Source organism: Schistocerca piceifrons, chromosome 1, assembly GCF_021461385.2.
Source record: "Schistocerca piceifrons isolate TAMUIC-IGC-003096 chromosome 1, iqSchPice1.1, whole genome shotgun sequence".
NCBI lineage: Eukaryota > Metazoa > Arthropoda > Insecta > Orthoptera > Acrididae > Schistocerca > Schistocerca piceifrons.
Genome location: NC_060138.1, coordinates 1251140802 through 1251165985, shown reverse-complemented (window position 1 = coordinate 1251165985; position 25184 = coordinate 1251140802). Strand labels below are relative to the sequence as shown.

The 25184-nt window shown below is 42.3% G+C and overlaps 1 protein-coding gene across 1 annotated transcript in view; it reads left to right on the top strand.

The window, feature by feature from the left end:
* LOC124780234 (dapper homolog 3-like) overlaps positions 1–25184 on the top strand; it is a 112575-nt gene that overhangs the window by 24275 nt on the left and 63116 nt on the right. The window contains exon 2 of the mRNA XM_047253766.1: positions 4908–5265. Within this exon, the coding sequence (XP_047109722.1) occupies positions 4908–5265 (358 nt within the window). The remainder of the gene's footprint in view (positions 1–4907; positions 5266–25184) is intronic.

The following is a 25184-nucleotide window of genomic DNA, read 5'->3' as shown; positions in this document are numbered from 1 at the left end:
CCCTAAATACACACGGCGACCTGCAGCTCAGCACGGAGTGGAATCCAGCGATCGCGCGACTGAAGCGGGCACATCAAATGTCAGATCAACGTCTGCCTAAATGGCGATGCCTCGAGCACCAGTGGAGTCACAAAAATGGTTCAAATGGCTCTGAGCACTATGGGACTCAACTGCTGTGGTCATAAGTCCCCTAGAACTTAGAACTACTTAAACCTAACTAACCTAAGGACAGCACACAACACCCAGCCATCACGAGGCAGAGAAAATCCCTGACCCCGCCGGGAATCGAACCCGGGAACCCGGGCGTGGGAAGCGAGAACGCTACCGCACGACCACGAGATGCGGGCAGTGGAGTCACAGCTAGACGCTAGTGCGTATAAGGGGCGTAAGAGCAACCCAGAGGCAGTGATATCGGTTAACAATCGCCAAGGAGTGCTTCGTCGGGAACTTGTGTAATTTTAAACAATTAAAGCTGTCGCAAACTCGATAACATGTTATTCAAGTATTATGGCTCTTTGTATAAAGGAAGAAGAACAAACAAGATGATCTGATGGTCATGTGTGCCAGAGAGTCCTACCAATGATTGTTGTCGTGGTCAGTCCAGAGACTGGTTTGATGCAGCTCTACATGCCATTCTATCTAGCGAATGCTTCTTCATCTCCCAGCATTTAATGCAACCTACATCCTTCTGAATCTGCTTAGTCTTTTCATGTCTTGGCCTCACACTACGATTTTGAACCTCCACGCTGCCCTCCAATAATAAATTGGTGATCTCTTGAGCCTCAGAACATGTCCTACCAACCAATCCCTTCAGCTAGTCAAATTGTGCCACAAACACCTCTTCTCCCCAATCCTACTCAGTACACTGCTCATTAGTTATGTGATCTACCAATCTAATCTTCAGCATTCTTCTGCAGCACCACATTTCGAAAGCTTCTATTCTCTTCTTGTCCAAACTACGTATTTATTGTCCATGTTTCACTTCCGTGCATGGCTACTCTCCATACAAATACTTTCAGAAGCGACTTCTTGACGCTGAAATCTATACTCGATGTTAACAAATTTCTCTTCTTCAGAAACGCTTTCCTTGCCATTGCCAGTCTACATTTTAAATCGTCCCTACATCAACTATCATTAGTTATTTTTCTCCCGAAATAGCAAAGCTTGTTTACTACTTTAAGTGTATCATTTCCTAATCTAATTCCCTCAGCGTCACCCGACTTAATTCGACTACATTCCATTATCCTCGTTTTGCTTTTGTTGATGTTCATCTTATATCCTCCTTTCAAGACACTGTCCATTCCGTTCAACCGCTCTTCCAATTCTTTGCTGTCTCTGATAGAACTACAGTGTCGTTGGCGATCCTCAGAGTTTTTATTTCTCCTCCATGGATTTTAATTCCTACTCCGAATTTTCCTTTTCCTTCCTTTACTGCTGGCACAATATACAGATTGAATAACATCAGGGATAAGGCTACAACCCCATTTCAATCCCTTTCCAACCTCCGCTTCCCTTTATGTCCCTCGACTCTTATAACTACCATATGGCATTTGTAAAATGGTAAATAGCCTTTCTCTCCCTATATTTTACCCCTGCCACCTTCAGAATTTGAAATAGGGTATTCCAGTCAACATTGTCAAAAGTTTTCTCTAAGTGTACAAATGCTAGAAACTTAGTTTGCCTTTCCATAATCTGTCTTCTAAGATACGTCATAGGGTCAGTATTACGTCACGTGTTCCAATATTTCTACGAAATCCAAACTAATCTTCCCCGAGGTCGGCCTCTACCAGTTTTTCCATTCGTCTGTAAAGAATTCGCATTAGTACTTTGCAGCTGTGACTTATTAAACTGATAGTTCGGTAATTTTCACATTTGTCAAAATCTGCTTTCTTTGGGATTGCAATTATTATATTCTTCTTGAAGTCTGAGAATATTTCGCCTGTCTCATACATCTTCATCACCATATGGTAGAGTTTTTTCAGGGCTGGTTCTCCCAAGGCTGTCAGTAGTTGTAATGGGATGTTATCTACTCCAGGGTACTTGTTTCGACTTAGGTATTTCAGTGCTCTGTCAAACTCTTCACGCAGTATCATATCTCCTATTTCATCTTCATCTACATCCTCTTCCATTCCCATAATATTGTCATCAAGTAGATCGCTTTTGTATTGAACCTCTATATACTCCATCCACCTTTCTGTTTTCCCTTCTTTGCTTAGAACTGGGTTTCCATCTGAGCTCTTAATATTCATGCAAGTGGTTCTCTTTTCTCCAAAGGCCTGTCGATCTGTTGTAGAGTTTTAGAATATGTTTTATGCTCGAGTATCATGTCGTCTTTGGAAACCCAGAATCCACTCTGTAAGAATCAACATGGATTCCGGAAACAGCGATCGTGTGAGACCCAACTCGCTTTATTTGTTCATGAGACCCAGAAAATATTAGATACAGGCTCGCAGGTAGATGCTATTTTCCTTGACTTCCGGAAGGCGTTCGATACAGTTCCACACTGTCGCCTGATAAACAAAGTAAGAGCCTACGGAATATCAGACCAGCTGTGTGGCTGGATTGAAGAGTTTTTAGCAAACACAACACAGCATGTTGTTATCACTGGAGAGTCGTCTACAGACGTTAAAGTAACCTCTGGCGTCCCACAGGGGAGTGTTATGGGACCATTGCTTTTCACAATATATATAAATGACCTAGTAGATAGTATCGGAAGTTCCAAGCGGCTTTTCGCGGATGATGCTGTAGTATACAGAGAAGTTGCAGCATTAGAAAATTGTAGCGAAATGTAGGAAGATCTGCAGCGGATAGGCACTTGGTGCAGGGAGTGGCAACTGACCCTTAACATAGAGAAACGTAATGTAATACGAATACATAGAAAAAAGGATCCTTTACTGTATGATTATATGATAGCGGAACAAACACTGGTAGCGGTTACTTCTGTAAAATATCTGGGAGTATGAGTGCGGAACGATTTGAAGTGGAATGATCACATAAAATTAATTGTTGGTAAGGCGGGTACCAGGTTGAGATTCATTGTGAGGGCCCTTAGAAAATGTAGTCCATCAACAAAGGAGGTGGCTTACAAAACATTCGTTCGACCTATACTTGAGTATTGCTCATCAGTGTGGTATCCGTACCACATTGGGTTGACGGAGGAGATAGAGAAGATCCAAAGAAGAGCGTCGCGTTTCGACACAGGGTTATTTGGTAACAGTGATAGCATTACGGAGATGTTTAGCAAACTCAAGTGGCAGACTCTGCAAGAGAGGCGCTCTGCGTCGCGGTGTAGCCTGCTCGCCAGGTTTCTGGATGAGGTATCAAATATATTGCTTCCCCCCACTTATACCTCCCGAGGAGATCACGAATGTAAAATCAGAGAGATTCAAGCGCGCACGGAGGCTTTCAGACAGTCGTTCTTCCCGCGAACCATACGCGACTGGAACAGAAAAGTGAGGTAATGACAGTGGCACGTAAAGTGCCCTCCGCCACACACCGTTGGGTGGCTTGCGGAGTATAAATGTAAATGTAGATGTAATTTTTCCTGTAGGCAATATCTAACGTACCCCTAGTGAGATATGCCTCTACATCCTCACATTTATCCTCTAGCCATACCTGTCAGCCATTTTGCACTTCCTGTCGATCTCATTTTTGAGACGTTTGTATTCCATTCTGCCTGCTTCATCTATTTTTATGTTTTTCTCTTCCCATCAATTGAATACAATATTTCTTCTGTTACCCAAGGATTTCTACTAGCCAAGTGAAATTGCAGTACCTTAAGAATAGTACGTAGGACGAAGTTAAAACTGTAGCGTTGGACGCCAGGCGTGGCCGAAGGGTCAGCCGAGGCGGCACTCGAGCTGCAGGGCAGCTGGGTGCTTTGATAAGAAAGTAAACAGCCGGTAGATACAAACGAAGGTCTGTGCAGGGACTCATGATAAGCATTCAATTAAGAATGTCAACAGAAAGCATTCCTGGCTAGAGAGAGAGGTCTGGGAGTGGAGAGAGAAAGAAAGAGGGCCCTTGGTGGGGACTGCACTACGTCATGAGGAGCCAATGAAGGGCTCAGGACGCAGTGCGTGACCATATAGGGAGAGGCGCCTCTGCCCCTCCACTCAGCCTCTGAAGAACAACAGCAACAACAATGTTTTAACGATACCAAATAAGGGCACGTTGCCTTCGACGCTACGTCAGGCCAAGCGCTGGTGGGGTCGAAGGGGAAACGCTAACAAAACCCGAGAGCACGCCGCTCTGAGGGCTTGTCGTGTCGTGTCGGGTCTTGTCTGGTGAGGGCGAAGAGTTAGATAGCAGCAGCCGACTTGGGCTGGGGAACGGGCTGTAGGCAGGCAGCCGGAGATAGTCGCTGGAGAGCGTCAGGGCATAGCCGCGGGACTCTAACGTAGGGTGTTAAGAAACGTTGCAGAACTTCTAGTAGGCAGTCGGAACGGTGGAGTCAGTCACCGTCTCTGTATTAGACTTGACCTTCCTGTGAGTGCAACCACCGTCAGATAGGGCGAATTGTATTCACTTAGAATAAACTGCAATTTATTAAAGTTATCACGACTTTAATTTCTATCACCTTCCTGGCCTTGTGAAAACCAGGGATTTTTTACATCTTAGCCAGATCAAAAGTCTCCCTCTCATTACGGTCAACCGGCTAAAATCCCATCCACGAACCGTGTCGCTCAATCCCTCGCAATACCCACGCTTGGGACGCGACATAAATAACAACTTTTTGGTGCCAGGTGTGGGGTTATCACAAAGGCGCATAGGCTAATAGGAGGCAGAGACATTAGATTTTGCTACAGCGACTGTGGCAATTGGCAGGAAGTTGTGGCGACTCGCAACTTTCAGCATTAGTAGCACCAGTACGTCAGAGTCCAGAAAGGTAGTCCTCGCGGGTGCAGGGCAACGCAGGACAGCAGCAGCGCGACGCAGAGCGACGAGGCACAGAGGTGCCTAAGCAGCCAGCGTTCGGGTCCGATGGTCCGGGCCGAGCAGCAGCAGAAGCGGCAGCAGCCGTAGCAGCGGCAACCGGGGAGAGCGACGGGGTCGGCACAGCCCAGCAGAGCGGCGGCCGGCGCATCGCAGCAGCGCGGGACAGCGCGGGACAGCGAGGGCGCAGAGACAGCGCGGAGCAGCGCGGGACAGCGCGGGCACAAAGAGAGCGCGGAGCAGCGCGGGACAGCGCGGGCACAAAGAGAGCGCGAAGCAGCGCAGGACGACGCGAGCCAACAGAGCAGACGGCGCACCACACGAGAAGCGGTATGGCACTCAAGTGGCAAGTGGTGCAACACATCATAGTGGTAGCAACATACAGCTTCGTTGCATCAGGATACGAAACGAACGAATTCAAAGTAACCTCAATACCAAGTTCATCAGGACTGTATTACGATCACGTAGGACAAATAGAGATATACAGTACCACATGGAGAATAGTCACATATGTTAACTTAGATGTAATAACAGAAAGATTTCAAAAAGCAGAGAGGTACAGTAAGGCAGCGGTACAGAGGTGCCGTGACACATTGAAACAACTAAACGTTGGACTAATAGAATGTAGAGTATTAGATCAGCAAGTTACACATCACGTAGAAAAGATTACAGGGTTACAGCAACTCGTACAGCAACTCACAAAACACGAAACCAGAAGAAAGAGAGGAGTATTCAACTTCGTCGGCCAGGTAAGTAAGATACTGTTCGGGACATTGGACGAAGCAGACGCAGCATACTATAAGGAAAGAATAGATGCTATGGAGAGGAACTCTGAAGGGTTGCTGAGGTTAACTAAGGAACAAGTGGCAGTGGTAAGGGCCACATTAGCAGGAGTAAACAGAACAGTATATACACTAGAATCAAACGAACACATTCTAAGAACAGGCATGCAGAGACTAGAAAGGTTCATGAAGGAATACGTAAAGGAGACAGCCGCGGGACTCTAACGTAGGGTGTTAAGAAACGTTGCAGAACTTCTAGTAGGCAGTCGGAACGGTTCAGTCAGTCACCGTCTCTGTATTAGACTTGGCCTTCCTGTGAGTGCAACCACCGTCAGGTAGGGCGAATTGTATTCACTTAGAATAAACTGCAATTTATTAAATTTATCACGACTTTAATTTCTATCACCTTCCTAGCCATGTGAAAACCAGGGATTTTTTACATCTTAGCCAGATCAAAAGTCTCCCTCTCATTACGGTCAACCGGCTAAAATCCCATCCACGAACCGTGTCGCTCAATCCCTCGCAATACCCACGCTTGGGACGCAACAGGAAATTGCACTTCAGCTTCATTAAGGTGCATTTTATGTTAAACATTAAGTTATATAACAATATTCTAAAGTAAAAATTTATTAACCTGAAGGTATTAGTGAATACCTTTACTACAGGTCAAAAACGGGAAACGATGGCGATGAACTGCAGATTATAATGCAGGGTATCGTTTCATCCCAAAACCAGGGATAGAATGATAGTTTACATTATAATTGTTTGTGTGTTAAACTAAATTTTCATTTTAGAATTACAGAAATAACGTACATAAAAATTTTGTGGTACACAAAACACGTGCTGTATGGTTTTTATCGTATATAGAGTATTACACAGAGTAGAGGTTCGGACATCTTAAAGGGATCGTTTTGCACTGGTGTCCTCTAAATGGAACATACACCGCAGAGTAGTCTTTTAATTATCAGTTAAAAAACCAAGATGACACCATGAAATTATATAAATATGTCAAGCTTTATCTACACATTCACCCATGAGTACGACACTTTTTTCCCAACGATGAGTGAGTTGGTGAGAATCTTGGCTGTCGATGCTTCCCTTCTTCTGTTCAGGAAATGTTCTCTTCAAAAATCACCTTGTCGTCATTCTGAAAAAGCCTGCTACGTAATAGTTTGTTCATGAAGGCAAATAATATGACTTTATTGAATGGCATGCAAGCAGCATAACGGCCTAGAATAAAGCCGCAGCCCAGAGTCTTAAAAAGACCTTCCTTACCATCAGCAGTGAGGCGTTCCAAACTGAACTTTCTCTGGTCCATGGATAGGACACTTACCAACTTGCAGGAAACTTCTTCAGTTTGACCCAATACCATATGGAACGAGCTAGTCCTCGGTTAGTGGGCTGTGTTCCAAATATTTCTATGTGACATAAAAATGTGGCATCGTCTGTACAGTCAGAACTGGACACCTGCAGTCAAAAATGGTTCAAATGGCTCTGAGCACTATGGGACTTAGCTTATGAGGTCATATGTCCCCTAGAACTTAGAACTACTTAAACCTAACTAACCTAAGGACATTACACACATCCATTCCCGAGGCGGGATTCGAACTTGCGACCTTAGCGGTCGCGCGGCTTCAGACTGTAGCGCCTAGAACCGCACGGCCACTCGGGCCGGCGCCTGCAGTCAAACCCGTAGCCCGAGTAGGTCATCGACACGACTGGACCATTGACTGTACCTGCCGCGCCTCAGTCTACACCACAAGATCTTCTGAAGCAGCCTTGGGGTCTATGTCTTAACTATGCTGCAGCACAGCTGCCCACTTTCTGGGATTGCTCTCCCTGTGCGGCACTGCCTGCCATGGCATTACCAGCACACTGCCAGCTGCAACGTGAGATGGCTTTGCTGGCCACTGGGCGCCTGCGACGAGCCGAGTTCCATGTCTGCCACCCCCAACTCACAGCCCAGCGACACCACTCTCCGCTGCCTCCCGGGTATTGTACCTGTGTCGCACTCTGTTTGCTACGCCTATCTCGCCTGCCACTACGAGGGATTTCTTACAAATGTTTACCCAGTCTGAGATTGTATTTCATTTCTAGTGACATCGTCATCTATGAATAAAACAATAATCACCATTATTCTGTCGGTAGAAGTGGCCGAGCGGTTCTAGGCGCTACAGTCTGGAACTGCGCGACCGCTACGGTCGCAGGTTCGAATGCTGCCTCGGGCATGGACGTGTGTGATGTCCTTAGGTTGGTTAGGTTTAAGTAGTTCGAAGTTCTAGGGGACTGATGACCTCAGAAGTTAAGTTCCATAGTGCTCAGAGCCATTTGAATCATTCCGTTGGAATTCGATTACACGATAAATAGTACATTTCTCAAGGCTGTCAATTCAACTAAGTACCTCGGTGTTAAAATTACGAAGAACTTCAGTTGGAAATACCACATAGATAATATTGTGGGGAATGCGAACCAAAGGTTGCGTTTCATTGGCAGGACACTTAGAAGATGCAACAAGTCCACTAAAGAGACAGCTTACACTACACTCGTTCGTCCTCTGTTAGAATATTGCAGCGCAGTGTGGGATCCTTAGCAGGAGGGATTGACGGAGGACATCGAAAGGGGGCAAAAAAGGGCAGTAATAGGGGAGAGAGTGTGGCAGATATGATACGAGAGTTGATGGAAGTCATTAAAACAAAGACTTTTTTTATCGCGGCGAGATCTATTTTCGAAATTTCAGTCACCAACTTTCTCTTCCGAATGAGAAAATATTTTTTTGAGCCCAACCTACATAGATAGGAATGATCACCAAAATAAAATAAGAGAAATTATAGCTCGAACACAAAGGTTTAGGTGTTCGTATTTCCCGCGCGCTGTTCGGGAGTGGAATGGTAGAGAGATAGTATGATTGTGGTTCGATGAACCCTCTGCCAAGCACTTAAATGTGAATTGCAGAGTAATCATGTAGATGTAGATGTAGATTTTTGAACCTATATTCTACATTCAAAATTAGAAGACACAGCAAGGTCGATCTAACACATTAGTAAGCTGACAACTTCTGCCGTATCTGATATATTTCTGTAATTACTTTAATTTGACGAAACTGTGTCGTTCCAGAGACCTTCTCAAGTCTAAAGCATCTATGACGTATGTATGCAGATCGAAGCTAATTTGTACCAAGGACGATATTCGGGCCGGCCGGAGTGGCCGAGCGGTTCTAGGCGCTACAGTCTGGAACAGCGCGACCGCTACGGTCGCAGGTTCGAATCCTGCCTCGGGCATGGATGTGTGTGACGTCCTTGGGTTAGTTAGGTTTAAGTGGTTCTAAGTTCTAGGGGACTGATGACCTGAGCAGTTAAGTCCCATAGTGGTCAGAGCCATTTGGACTAATGTGCAACAGGCAGATGCGCTAAGCAATACGCAGTTGCTTGGAACAGATGAATTCCTCGCTTCTCAATCCAAACTTCATCTCACGTCTCAGCCTACTTGGTATGTTTCTAACGTTACAAACTTCCATCATTTATCACTGTGGCCGAAATTACAGATTCACATTCTTCGCAGTGCTACGAGTATAAAAATGGGCAACAGGCAACATGAAGCTGTCTTTTTCTCAATGAAAATATATTCATCTCTCATTCGCTCTTCAGTATTGAGAAAACTATTAACAGGCCTCAATTACGGAGAATGAATACTAGTCAGTAGCAGGTAGCACCTTATATTTTATTTTATGTACCTAGAAAATGTGTAAAATGTGATGCCCCGGAACAAATTCAAAACTATTTCAAGTTTTACGAAGGTCGCTGAGAAAGTAATGCACCACACTATTTACTCACCCAACAATAGTGATGCAAATGCGAAACTTCAGGTATGAACTGTTTGCAACTTTCAGAGTGCACGGGCAAATTATCCGTTTTCTCCGACAGGTACTGTAGCCGTAGCTATGTTTCAAAACGCTATTTGTAAGTGATGTACTTTACAAGCAGTGTGTCATCATTGAATTTATCACTGCGGAGAAAGAAATTGTTGGGAAGAAATGATTTGCCTGCAGCTATGGAGCATCTGCTGACAACAGAAGTTTGGTTAGTCACTGTGCACAGAAGGTGGGGCCCACAGAAGGCGGTTCAGCGGAGCTCCGTAATTTGCAGCAAGCGATTACACCGCCTACCCGTTTCACACGTGACAAGATGCAACTTCCTTACGTGCTCATTCGCGGGAACTGACTCATAGCGACTCGGCAGTTGACGCTGAACCTGCCCTGCCAGTCACCAAATCATTCGTGCTCTTGACTACGCAAAAGAGACTGTTCGATTGGTTACGCGCTGTCTTACGGTGGAAAAAAAATATTCTTCTGAGTGGCGTACCGTTTTGAAGTTGAGGGGAAAACCTTCTTTTTCCGAACTGTGACAGGTGATCGAACTTTGGTTCTGACAAGAACAAGAGGTGGTACCGGCACGGCGTCCATGCTCTTCTGTCTCGCCGGAGGAAGACAATAGAACGGGAAGGAGATTACTTGGAAAAAATTGGGAAAGTAGAAAAACCTCAGTCTTTCATGCGTGTACGTTTCGTTTAATAAATAATTTGAAGAAAAAATGTGGTGCATTGGTATCTTGGCGACGCTCGTAAGAAAAGAAAAAGGAACAAAATTCAGGGAGAAGATGTTGCGGTCATCTGAAACAGTTTGTGTAGCCTCCAATCTTGCGTACTTCAACTTAGTCTTCACACAGATGCTAATGAGCGAATCTGATTATTTCAATACATGAAACATTTCAAGACTGTTTGTGCGAGTATTGTCACTAGAAGCAACAAGATTCTGGGGCATATCCCGCGATGTGATAAAAATATTGCTGTGCTTCAACCACGTCTGATGATGCGTATCACCACAGTTTTCTAAAAGACTTCACCTGTTCTCTTAGATGCCGAAGAGCTTTGTGTAGATGTAATTCAGTGTTTCATATTTTGTCAAGATCAAGCGCATTGGGTAGATATCTGTTTAAATCAACCATAGCAGTACTTGCCGGAAATTATAGTAAAGATTACGGCTACTGTTAATAACAATTATATATTGTTTTCGATTATTCCCATTTAAAGAGATCGTTTGAACTAGAATTCCTTTATGATGATTGTCTATTTTTTTTCTGAGCCCAAATTTTCTTCATGTGTTCACTGTGTTGTTTCTCTCGCTCTGCTGTCCATTTGCATCCTGGTCTCTTCTGTGTTGTAGTGTCAAATTTATGTTTTTTGATGATGTTCCTGAATTCACTTTTATTTTCTGAATCGTTTACTGTTATGTGTGCTTGTCTGAGGTCCTCTCCAACTTCTTTTATCCATTTTGTTTTTCCCCTGCCTGAGTTGATGACCTTAACAATTCGCTTTGAAATTCTGTTTTCATTCATCCTGTGCATATGTCCATAGAACTACATTCTTCTTTTCCTTATTGTATCTGTAATCTTGTCTGTGGATTTATATAACTGTGATGTTTGTCTCTTCTTCCAGATTCCTTGCTCTTGAATCGGGCCAAAAATTTTCCTGAGAATTTTCCTTTCTTGTTTCTCTATTACTTTGGTTTTAGTTTCCCCACCTATTTGTGTTGTTTCGGAAGCATACAGTGCCTCCGGAAGTAGGACAGTGTTGTAGTGCCTCAATTTTGCGTTAATGGATGTGGACTTTTTGATATAATAGTTCCACGTGAGTTTATATGCTTTCTGTAGGTTTTTTATTCTTTCCTCATTGACCTTTAGGTTGATCCCTGATGGCTGGATGATTTCTCCCAGGTACTCACAATGTGGTACTTGCACGATAAAAATATTAATATTTTTCTTATTAAAGATATTGGAAAGCGTTTAACTACTCGTTGCGCTTTCAAAGGGTTAATATTTTTACACTCTTCATTTGTCCAGCTATGTAAACTATGCAAGGACGGGAGAAGCCATTGACTACGGCCTCTAGAAACGAACCACCCGGTATCAGCATGCCCTAACTTCGATAAACCATAGAAAATAAAAACGAGGCTGGCTGGAGATGCTGTTGAATCCCGTCCCATGTGAGTAGAGTGTCTTAATCACTGCTTTGCTTCGCTCTATTGACAAATAAAAAATTCAGATCTTGGCTGTGCTATCGTAAACTGTTAACGAAGGTACGCGCAAACAGAATCGGTTCCCAGGCATGTGAGTGACTCGAAGACTCCTTAATCAACAGAACTGTGTACGTTTACCTCGACTGTATGTCTTCATCAGAGATAAGGAAATCGTCAATAGTACCCCAAGGAAATATCATAGGGTCGGTGTTATTTTGTATACAAATAAGTGACATTGCAGATTGGGTAGTCATCAGTCTGCCGCTATTTGCTGATTATGCTGTGCTGTACGGGAAAGTGTCGCCGTTGTGTGACTGTGGGGGGATACAAAATGACTACACAAAAGTTCTAAATGGTGTCATGAATGGCAGTTATATCTAAATGTAGGAAAATACAAATTAATGTAAATGAGTAGGAAAAACAAAATCTTATGCTCGAATACGGCTTTGGTACAGTGTTGCTTCACCGAGTCACGTCGATTAAATATCTAGGCTTAGCGTAGCAAAGCGATATGAAAGGGAACGAGTATATAAGGATTGTAGTAGAGAAAGCGAACGGTCGACTTCGGTTTAGTGGGATAATTTTAGGAAGCTGTGGTTCATCTGCAAAGGAGACCCGTATAAGACATTACTAAGACCCATTCTTGAGTACTCTTCGAGTGTTTATCCGCAGCTCGTGATCGTGCGGTAGCGCTCCCGCTTCCCGCGGCCGCGTTCCCGGGTTCGATTCCTGGTGGGGTCAGGGATTTTCTCTGCCTCCTGATGACTGGGTGTTGTGTGATGTCCTTAGGTTAGTTAGGTTTAAGTAGTTCTAAGTTCTAGGGGACTGATGACCACAGCTGTTAAGTCCCATAGTGCTCAGACCCATTTGAACCAATTTCCGAGTATTTGGGAACGGCGCCAGGTCAAATTGAAGGAATACGTCGAAGCAGTTCAGAGGCCAGCTGTCAGATTTGTTACAGGGTGGTTCACACCTCACGCAAGTATTGACGAGATGATTCGGCAAATCAAATGGGAATTCCTGGAGGAAACGAGACTTTCTTTTCGACGAGCCCTACTGACAAAATTAAGAAAACGCATTTTAAGCTGACTGCAGGTCGATTCTGCTACGACCATAGTACATTTCGCGTAAGGACCACAAAGGAAACAGATATTATAGTTCTTAAGAAGGCAAATGAACAATCTGTGTTCCCTCGCTCTGTTTGCGATTGCAACAGGAGGGGAAATGACTAGTACAGGTTACCCTCCCTTACGACCGTACGATGACTTGAGGAGTATGTGAATGAATGTAAGTAATTTGAAGACACTGCAGACGAGTGGCTAAGCATCAGAAATAAAATATGCCCGCGAACAATGAGCTCGATAGAGATGGAGCATACACACAGATGGGGGAAGCATGAGTTAGGCAATAGGCCGTACACTTTTCACATTAATCATCCCGGTATTCTCAAGGAAACTACAAATAATCGGCATCAGTATTTTCGGTGCTGCAGGAGATTACTGGAGATTAAATGGGTAGATCGAATAACTAATGAAGAGTTGCTGAATCGAATTGGAGAGAAAAGAAATTTACATCACACTAAAGAGGAGATAGGTTGATGTGACACATCCTGCAGCACGAAGGAAAATTGGATTTTGTGACGGTAGGAGGTAGGGGGGGGGGGGGGGGGAAATTGTATAGGGTGACCACCTACGGTAAGCGTGTTCAACTGGACATAAGTTTCTATAATTATGAACAGATGAGGATGCTTGCACAAGATTAGAATGGGCAATTAGACCATACCAGTCTTCGGTCTGAAGACCACAACAACAATAATAACAACGGTGCCAAATCGCAAGAAAATAATTTAGAGTATACAGAAATGACTTTCGGTCTTGAAGTTGCCTATACTGACGGGACACGTCGTTAGGAGAGTGTCACAAGACAGCAGACATTTTCATGGAACTCGCCAGCATAATATCAAATACTGAAGTAGACGGCATCATACCCTAATAAGTATTTCATTTGACAGAGATGAAAGGGGCCGCTGTGCCCGTGAACCCCACTGATCTTGTAAGCAAATATCCCCTCTAGTGTTTTTAGACTTGATTGTTTCCTGTCCCAAAGTATCAGTAAGTCTAACCTCAGCTCATGTATTACAAACTTGCGTACGTAACTCTTGACCTCTTAGGAACCACGGCGCCCTCATGCATCGACCGAGCTGTGTGGGTGTACGACAAGTTCGCAGAGCAACGCTTGACGGTTATTGCACACTTCCCACGCTTTCCTCTGTGCCTCGTAGGCGTCCGACGATTACACGCGAGGGGAACAAGTATCGGTTTCAGCCGCCCACGAAGCTCTCTTCACAGGCCACAGAATTTATCCTTCACGTCACTAACTATGCAGAAGGTCAAGAGCAAGGGCGCGCCATCATCAGCAGATAAATTACTGGTTGCTATCGATAGCAGATACGTGAGTGTTCAAATTTTGTCACTTTGTTTATTTGTAACACGAATGGAGCACTCGTTTTAAAGTTCTTGCACTCCGAATGTGACTCACTATCAACACCTACACTTTTTAATCTCCTGTTTCATCAGCAAACGTTCCTTTTACTCTAACTGCTTTTACTACCGCCACTACTACTACTACTGCTACTACAGATAAGACTACTTCTTCAATTTAAATTCCGTGCTGAGATGCCATGGTCGATTAATTCACTGAAGTTTGGTCTCCAGCTGCGGGCCACGTCTTCAGAGATATTGTCAGTTTATTCTGAAGATGGCTTCTACATGTGAGGACGAAACTTCAGTGAACTTTTTCTACATGGACCAGCAACTACTTGCTAAGAAACTTTATTGAAGTTGAAACGCGTATGTATTCAGTACCAGCGATGGCGAGGCATGACAGAATCTCTGACCAGAGAGTTGTTTATCGTTGCTAGTCTGCGCTTGACCGCGCGTGAGTTCAGTTGCGAGTTGTACTCAGTCGGAAGTTGTGTGTGAGGAGTCGGCGGGCGTCGACATGGGTCTCTGGTCAAAGTTCGGAACGAGGTATATTGTTAAATAAGGTAATGAAGCAGCATTGCCCACATCTGATAATGTAATGTATGTTAATTGTAATTAATTTGTTCAAGAAATGCCCCAATAATAATTCTGTTTTCAAAGCAATCGTTTTTAAGAAAAGAATCATTCCAATTGAAACAATATTTCCTATGCTTTTCCTCCCAGAATCAATTTATCAGATTAATTATTGCACAGGGCCTAAGGTCAGCGATGCTGCCCTATTATTGTGGGTTTAATGATTAATGTTCATTTCTCAATTTTTGTGTCGAGTTTACATTGCGCCATTATTTTTCAGTATTTTTGTAGCGAAGGTACAGTCGCTTTTATTTCAATTTAACGATGTTTTGTGGGAGCTCAACAACATTTGGCTCTATTTCGATTAACATTCAATTATAGTCATTTACATTATATGCGGAAAAATTATTGTCATTTATAACATTTGCGGGGAGGTTACACTTGGGCCTATTCACATTAACATTTGTATTGTCTTGTAAAAATTTGCTGAGAGGTTACGTTTAGCACGATGCCCATTTACATTTAAAATATTGTTTCTTTACAATTTTTTTTTGGGAAGGTTACAAAGTATATAAAAGCAGTGAAAACCACCATTGTACTACTACTATTGCTACTACTACCGTCATTATTCAGTGTTAGAAACATTGTTGTTATGTAGAAACTGACCAAAACTATTTCATAAAGTAATTACGATATTTGGTGGGCGAATTACTCCTAGAGCATCTAAACTCACAACGTAATAAGTAACAATCCTTCATTTAAAGCCACCTTCAATAATATACATTGTAATACCTTCTTGTTCACAACACCCACTAACACAAAAACTTGCTGCCTGCCATTCCATGGTGCATCGTTTAATTTCCTTACCAATGTCAAAATAGAGTTTTTCAAAAGAATTATAACCCAATTACATTTATTGTATGTAACAGTGGATATAGCACTTTATGTAACAACATTCTGCATAAGAAACAATGAGGAAAGGTTCTCTTACCATAATGCAACTTATGCAGTAACACTCGCAACTAAAATCAACTGGTAAACCGTTGCATATTTAGGAAACTTATCCGAGAAATTAACAAAAACTTTCAAGTCTTGTAACTATAAAAGTTTATTCTAAGTGAAAAACACCATGGCTCATATTTTATTCAACATAATTTATAAAGCAGAGTTATTAAGTAGTAACAGTGATTACAAATTATATTGTATTGCCTGTAAGAAATTACATATTGGTTAAATTGTCAGGGCAAAAACCGCAAGACTCGCTGGTCATGAACGTAGCTAGAGATTGCTTAGCTCGGGCTCGTCTTTTCCTGAACTTGCGCAGAAGGAAGTTCATAGATACGAAGTACTTCATAAAACCAACAAAGAGAAAACTTAGCCTGTTAGATGCACTTCGAGATCTACATCAGATCTACATCATCAACTACAGCTGAGCGCATTTTTCGTCTTATGCCTCACATGATCCAGTGAACCAGCCACACGCTCCTATACTTCAGTACTAATGATCATTCCTCTCCACCACCCTGTACCATTTTTCGTCACATAACTGACTTTGTTTTTCCTCGCTACCTATAGTATTATGTTTATTCAGCTTGTATACTTCAATATTGTGTGTTTCAGTAATGTACTGTCTTTGACACTATCCATCTTGTAAACTGTAATTTAACATGTTTGGTGCATAACATGAGTGATGAGAGCTAGATTTGAGAATTCCCAAATAATGTCACGACCAGAGGTTTTGTGTTTGTTGACAGTATCTTTGTTTTTATTGTTTGGTTTCCCACGCTAATCAGTTGTTTCCTTACGATGACCTAGTAAACCGAAACCTGACTCGAAATAATCGAATATTAGTAGAACGGAAACTCCGCCCATTTATTTTTGAACCTTAAATTTTGGAAGGTGCCAGATTATATATACAGGGATGGCATCTGCGGTTGATTTATAGCTGCTCTGCCACATTTTATAGCATAGTTCTATAACTAGGTGGCGATCAACGTGGGGCCAGTTGGCGCATTTAGTTTTTTGCTCGGACTATCGAGATAACTATATTCATTTATGCTCCATATTTTTATGTGCAGCAGTTTTATGCAAGTTTGTTAACACTAATATTCAATCGCTTGCTTAATCGGTATGGAATCAAGCATGGTCAAAAATAACAAAATATTGCGCAATGCAGAATTATCGATAAAGGCGATTGTTATTTTACGTTCATTTATATTTGAAGTATAGTCTAGACAAAATATGCCACTGTTGTAAACCCTGGTGTTCATGTAATTCGGTGCCTGTTTTGTTGGACGGCATAAACTGCAGACAACGAACTTAAAACGTACGTATTCATTTTTATGACCACAGCTGGTTCTGGCAATGTGTACCTTTTTTTTTAAATTTAATGATACATTAAAACGCTCACAATCTTCATCCTCACTTGATGTCAAATCCTGCATATTGATATGTTTCAAAACTTTCTCTAGAATATCTGAACAAGAAACTCAGTTGTTGCGTCAACGTACAGTCAGTCATAGGCGTTCAACAGTATGATGTCACATCGAATGGACATACGAGTACCTAGTTTTGATAATGAGTCACAACATGCAGCAACATTAGTTTCGGTGTAAAATACTTTTGGATTTCTTTAGGCACCGGGTTTTCATCTACTGTAATGTGTTTCAATTTGTTTGTGGGCCATCGGACTTGCCTGTTAATGTTTGGTTCCATAAATTCAAGAACTGTGACGCAGCAGAAACATTTATCCTATTTTTCGAACCTGGAGGTTATCTGTAAACGTTTCGGCTATTATATGGTGCGAAATGTACGCCGTCAGACTCCTTGTTACAACACTGTAGTGCACTGTCCTGGATACTTTGCCTTTCTATAAGACTGTTGTTTATAAGCACCACTTCAGAACATCTCTTTACTTGCGTAATGCTTCATTACAACAGTCACATTGTAGGCCTAATCCTGTCTCGAACGAGTAGACTTTCCTGCGACACAAGTCTCACCATTCTATTCTAAATCGACGTACCTCTTTATTTCTACCATCATTTTAACAATATGCTCTTGATAGTGAAAATCCAAGCTTATGTCTGACCGTTCTTTTGTGAATTTTTGCATGTTATTTTTTATACGTGCGACGTTCATTAAACACGTAGCATGTACACAGCGGCATAAATGATAGCATGCAGGCTTGACATTGGCACAATACTAGTTGCATACACAGGAAGCTGACGTATTTGGTATTAGACTTGTTTCAGGCAGGACTGGGCTGCAATCCCCACCTGATGATCCAGCTGAAGTCATTTTTCAAACGAATGTTAGGATGTGTTTCTCCTTTATGTTCGGCTGTGCTTTGTGAGCACCAATCAAGTATGTCTGTTTACGCATGTAATGACCTATTTGAATCTTTTGATAACTTAGATTATTAAAAAAGTCCTGCAGTATCATTTGTAAAGACGTGAAAATACATTGCTTTAAAGGTATTTTTGTGTTATAGAAACTTTCATTCAGCTGCTCTATAACTCCTTAACATTACATGAACGTTATTGGTTCAGACTAAAATAATGATCACCTATTAAAATTATTCAGCAGCTGTTTATTTGAATAGTATAAGAGAACTGGAAGTATTCGCAGTATGGTAGATAACCAAATCACAAGTGTTGTTTGTATGACTGTAGTCTTTCCCCTTTTCTCTGGCTCCCCGACCAATTGATACGCCAATGGGATTACTATGTAACTTGTCAAAACATCTGACCACTTTTAACATCAGAAACTATTCACAACAAGTGTTGCAGATTTGCATGACGATTATGATAGAAGATGATTTTCTTTTTCTTTTTTTGAGTCATTTGTCTTCGATTTTGATGTAGGCCACCACTAATTCCTCCTCCTCTGAGCGCAGCACTAGTAACCCACTTTTATGGTCACGCCATCTGACAAGTCTTTCCTCCCCATAGAGACTCTTTCAACCGATACACCCTCTCTTGTGCATTTAACAGTACACAGTAACTCGCTCTCTACCCTACCTTCCTACTCATAAAGAATCCTACTCTCGTTATAATATTTCCTGCTACTGTTGATATTACACTGTACTCATCTGATCAGAAATCCTTGTCTTCTTTCCAGTTCACTTCACTGACTCTCGCTACATTGATCCTTTGTATTTCCCTTGACAAATTCACTAGCTTCCATACCACGTTCAATCTTTCTACGTACAGGCTCGCAGAACATTATTCTTTCCTTGGTTATTCAATCTTTTCTCATTTTCACCTGTCCTCTGGCAGTCCCCTCCCGGAGATCCGAATGGGGGACTATTCCTGAATCTTTTTCCAATGGAGAGATCATAATGACTCTTTTTCAGTCATAGGCCACATTTCCATTTAACACACTTTATGTGTCTTCAGCGCATTGCTTCCCATTGCCTTCTGCTTCCTCATGCCGTTGATCATTGCTGAATCATTGCTGATTCTTCCGTCGTTAGGGAGGTAGAACTCAGGATCAAGGATGTTTTGATTATTGATCAGAGATGTTGCGCTGGCCGCGGTGGCCGTGCGGTTCTGGCGCTGCAGTCCGGAACCGCAGGACTGCTACGTTCGCAGGTTCGATTCCTGCCTCGGGCATGGGTGTGTGTGATGTCCTTAGGTTAGTTAGGTTTACGTAGTTCTAAGTTCTAGGGGACTTATGACCTAAGATGTTGACTCCCATAGTGCTCAGAGCCATTTGAACCATTTAGAGATGTTGCACCTAGACACGTCCTGTGACTACCAGAAAATACGTTGCAACTGTTGGTTCACTGGAGTATATTTGGGGAAAAAAGACGCTATGAAATACGACTACACATTATTACAGATGATACTTAAAATTATGGTAATATTTATCATTACCTAGTTTGTCCCATAGAAACGGGAGTAACTTTAAATGTTACAGGATTTAAGTTGGTGTCTTACTTCTGTAGAGAAAATAAGGAAGAAATAGGAGTTGCCACATTTATCAGAAAATGTTCCAACTTCTAAAACACTGATATTATTAAAGTTTGCTCAGAACGGCACTTAGAAGCTTGTGCCACAGAGGTAGTGTTTCATACTAAGTCCGTTATAGTATTACACTACTGGCCATTAAAATTGCTACACCACGAAGATGACGCGCTAGAGACGCGAAATTTAACCGACAGGAAGAAGATGCTGTGAAACGAAACGATGCTTGTCAGTGTCGACAGCGGCGTATCTAGGGCGGAGGGGGTCCTCGGCAAGACATATAATGTATAAACGGAAGAGGGTGGGGAATTTTTCGTCGTTACCACGCGCCACAGCGCCCTAAGTGCGGTGGGAAGGAAACGCGAGTATATTTCAGCCCACACCGGCTTCCAGCCAGTCGCCGTATATTGGCGTTAAATCACATTGTCAGTGTCCGTAGAAAGAAACGCTAGATTTCCTTGGTTCTAGGCGCCCGCGTGTTCGGTTCGAAATACAGCAGATGACTCACCTCGCCCAGACAGGTGCGAATGTGAGGCAGTGGAGGCGCGATATGTCCAGCAGGAGTCGGCGGCCAGAGGGACTCAGGCATCGTCTCCTCAATCAGGTTATCACTGGGGGTGTCCTTGTCCGAAGCACATAGCTGATAAATAGTCCGCAAAAGAAAGCGCGGGCGCCCAGTTTTGCACGTTTATCGTTTCAATGCTACACAAGGACGACTCACAGCTTTACTTCCACCTGTACCTTGTCTCTATCTTCAATACTTCACAGAAACGTTCCTATGAAAGTTGGAAGATGAGCACTCCTGGGAGAAAGGTTAGTGAGGGGACTTGGCTTAGACACAATCTGGAGGATATTTCCAAAGTTGTGTGGCCTGGCCGTAAGTCGTGCTTGGATATATCAGTCGGTAGAGCACTTGTTCGCGAAAGGCAAAGGTCGCGAATAAGAGTTTCTTTCTGGCACACTGTTTTAACCTGCCAGGAAGTTTCGTATAAGCACACACTCGGAGCAGGGAGAAAAATTCATTCTGAAAACATACTATATTTATATTGTAGATATTTGTTAGTCATGCCCACTTACTGGCTACTCAACATAGTCGCTCTGGCGACCAACACATTTTTCCCATTAGGAGACAAGTTTGTCGATACCTTCATTGTATAATATGTACTTTGTTAACGTAGCCACAACCTCACCTCTGCTTGCACCGCTTCATCACTATCAACGAGAAGTCGTCTATAGTGATCTGTAAGTTCTGGTAACAGATGAGAACCGGATGGTTATAAGTCCGGACTATGTATCGCAGGCGCTCCTGTCTGTGATGCAGCGTCAAGGGTAACCGCAGCCATGTTCTCCGAGCTGATAGTCCATGCTGCTGCAAACGTCGTCGAACTGTTCGTGCAGATGGTTGTTGTCTTGCAAACGTCCCCATCTGTTGACTCAGAGATCGAGACGTGCCTGCACGATCCGTTACAGCCATGCGGATAAGATGCCTGTCATCTCGACTGCTAGTGATACAAGGCCGTTGGGATCCGGCACGGTGTTCCGTATTACCCTCCTGAACCCACCAATTGCATATTCAGCTAACAGTCATTGTATGTCGACCAACGCGAGCAGCAATGTCGCGATACGATAAACCGCAATCGCGATATGCTACAATCCGACCTTTATCAAAGTCGGAAACGTGACGGTACGCATTTCTCCTCCTTACACGAGGCATCACAACAACGTTTCAACAGGCAACGCCGGTCAACTGCTGTTTATGTGTGAGAAATATGCGGAAACTTTCCTCGTGTCAACACGTTGTAGGTGTCACCACCGGCGCCAACCTTGTGTGAATGCTCTGAAAAGCTACTCATTTGAATATCATAGCATCTTCTTCCTGTCGGTTAAATTTAGCGTCTGTAGGACGTCATCTTTTTGGTGTAGCAATTTTAATGGCCAGTAGTGTAATTTCATGTAGTGACACGTTCCACGACCTTGGAGATTTGATCCTCAATTTGATCCTACGGAACTTGACGCGTAAATAAAAATAAACAAAACCTTCGTCCAAAATCTCCACTCAATATTACTGCCGAAAACGTGATGTGGACTGTGTAAGAGCCAGACATTTCACACGAGTATCGCAGATCGTCATGTTCACTTGAGGCACACGTCAGTAATATTCTACCCACTGACCTTCCGTCTTCAAAGATGTATCTCTTACGTAGAAGATCGTCTTACTAGATCCGCTGACGATTCTCAAGCTGACTGCAAAGACCATCACTACAAATGGGTAATTAAAACGCCACCGTCGGAATTTACTATTAACTAATTAATTTTTTTATCATCTGGCATACATTAAGAGTTTTTGAATCTCAACAATAGATATAATTGTACGAAGATTACTAAACTACTACGTATCAACATTTCAAGTACAGCTCTCCAGCGTATTACAAAACGAATGACAATTTTATATTCTTTGTCACACTACTCCTCACTGCCAAGAAATCATCGTAAGGACCACTTTAGATACGTGTGAGGCATGTCGATAACACTTTAGGAACTGACTGTCGTTCAGTATTACCGCAATAAGACGGTATTTAAAATATGACCCATTTGTGGAGTGTCTCTGCACTTCTTGCTAGGCCCATTCGGATACGGTTCAGAATTGTCCAAATTTCAAGAGGCTTGTGAAATGCAGGGGGCTTCTCCTGGTTGCAGGGCAGGTTGAGGAATTACGTGGGACGGTTTTGTTGCCATTTACATTTATGGATAGCATTGAATATTGTATGTTTCCGATAGCTATCCTGGCTGTGATAGGAGTGGGTTGTATTCACGTTATTCTTTCTTGCTTTTCTGGGCATACATCGATCAGTATTGGAAGGTTGGGATTATCAACAATCTTCTAGTATTCACGTAGCTGTGCGCTCTTCAGTTTGGTATCAAAAGACGTAATTTGACTCAAGCTGGGTAACCAGGATGTGGAAGTAAATCGTATTGAACCTGACAATTCGCATTGATTCGGTAATTTTTATACCTATCACTCCCAGATACGGACTATTAAACCACACAAATACACACACCCTGCTTTTGAATATACCAATAAAACAGCTGATGTTCAAAGAATGTCTATAGACGATTCACAACCAATTCCATAGAGCTTGTGAAAATCATTGTTTCAGATTTGGGCTTAGCAGATGTTCGCGGTAAGTGCTGCTTAAAATCCTACTTAATTTAGAGATGTGACCATGATGGCATTGAACTACCGAAAATTAGATTTTTTAAAGAGATAGAACACATTAACGATAACTGGAACGTTGGAAGACGTACTGCCAGTGATGTAGCACTAAATCACACAATAATATTAAAAGGTAGCATAAATGTTTGGAAATACCTATGGCCTATAATTGATATAGGATTGCGAATTAGTAATAGCTGATTGTTACTGTATCACTAGAACACGTTAACATTTTCCTTTACCAAACATTCCACACCATACATTGATCATCAACAACAGGCGCAGCTGGCATATCGAGTTCTATCCAAAGTCAACCATCCCAGCTCTGAATTTAAGAGGGAGAATTCTCATTCTAACCTTGTACACGATAACGCTAACTCGGTACAGTCTTAGGGAGATAACTGCTTGACCACTGAATGTTATTCGTACCTTCCTTATTTATTCTAACGGCTATGATGATACTGGGACTAGGAAACCGGTAATTTCAAAAGGAACATTGTAAAGTATGCCATTTGTTAACATTCTCTAGAAAGACTGACATCAGATTGGACTTCCGAATTGTTTAACATTACTGTGCAACATTGTGCCATACGAAAATGTATCAGAGTGAAAACTGACTGGAACACAAATCTCTGTGATGTCGACGCTATGACATAAGGAAACGGATACCACATTTGAGTGGAATTTTAGCCACGCAAGTACGAGGCATGTTAAGTTAAATGGAAAGTGACAGAGAGCGTTGATACTTTAACGGAAAATACTACAGAACATGTAATACATAACTGAGCAATGGCTCTTTGTAGCACCGCTAATTAAAGCTTTAGTAGATAATAGCAGGATGTGCCATTCGATCTGAAAGAATGACTTTATAAGTACTCATTATTTACGTAGTCTCGCGGAGAGGAAACTTAATATACCGAGGAAAATATGAATTACATCGCGGTCTAAAACTTCCCACTAACCCCGCTTCCAGTTACATGTTTCTTCCCATTTCAGCTTGCTGAGTGAAGTAGCTCCACACGGCAGTAAAATCTGATGTCTTCCATTAGGTACTTGCTGCATCATACAAAGGTCTCAGTATGAAAATTGTTCTCTATCAATTCTCACGGTCTCTGACTGTAGTCTGCATCGAAGTTATTGTTCATAATGTCCATTACTCCCTCTACACAATCTAACTGAACTTTATACAGAAGCTACCACATGGTTCTAGAAGCTTCTACCCAGAAATCTGAAGAACTAGTGACGCGACTCACCTAAAAATCTAAATTTGGCGGGAAGGACCGCTTCTCCATTTGCGCACGCTATACCAAACTTGTAGGCCACAAGAGAATGTACCGTTGTTCATTCGTCCATTTTTTGTTTCTTTTTTCCTATACACCCATACTGCCATTTTTCCTCGAAAGCTAACGGACACTCCGCATCCTCCTCGACCAACGCAGAGAAGGAATACGTCAGTACCTAGCAAAATTTATAGTCTCGCACAATGCAGTGAACAGTAGAGAGCAGAAGTTGCTGATCAGAAAGGGCACTCAGAAATAAAATAACAAAATAAAACGCAGGTTACAAAGACACTTCGTCTGGCCATCACTATTAGACAGATGAACATGCAAAAGTTATTCTGAGGTCTAGATTTAATGAAAGAGGTACCAAAACCAACGTGTTTTTTTTTTCAAAAAATTGCAATAATAATAGTAATAACACACACACATACACTCATGCAAACTACTACCATACTAATAAATGCACTAATCAACACTAATACTAATGCGACGGATGTCGTACAGCTAATGAAATGTACTGGCTTTTTATGCAATGGCGAATATTTTCATGAAGCGACACTGTTACGTGCCGCATTTACCATTACTTCATGGTGAAAGATTGTAAAATAAATCGAGTTCATCACCTGTGTTTGATGAACTTATATAAAAAGAAACTTGGCGATTTTCATTGAGAAATTGCACTTTAAAATTTTTCTAACTTTGCTGTATCGTTGCATTGCTGAAGTAGATGTTGCATACTTTGTGCCATTGCTGTGGTACAAAGAATTGTTTTGGCAGATTAAGTTATATTGTATATATTGATATTCTCCATGTTAAGTAACTTGTTATCAAAACCATCGGTCCGGCACCACTCCACCTTAATTCAAGGCGTCATTTTGTT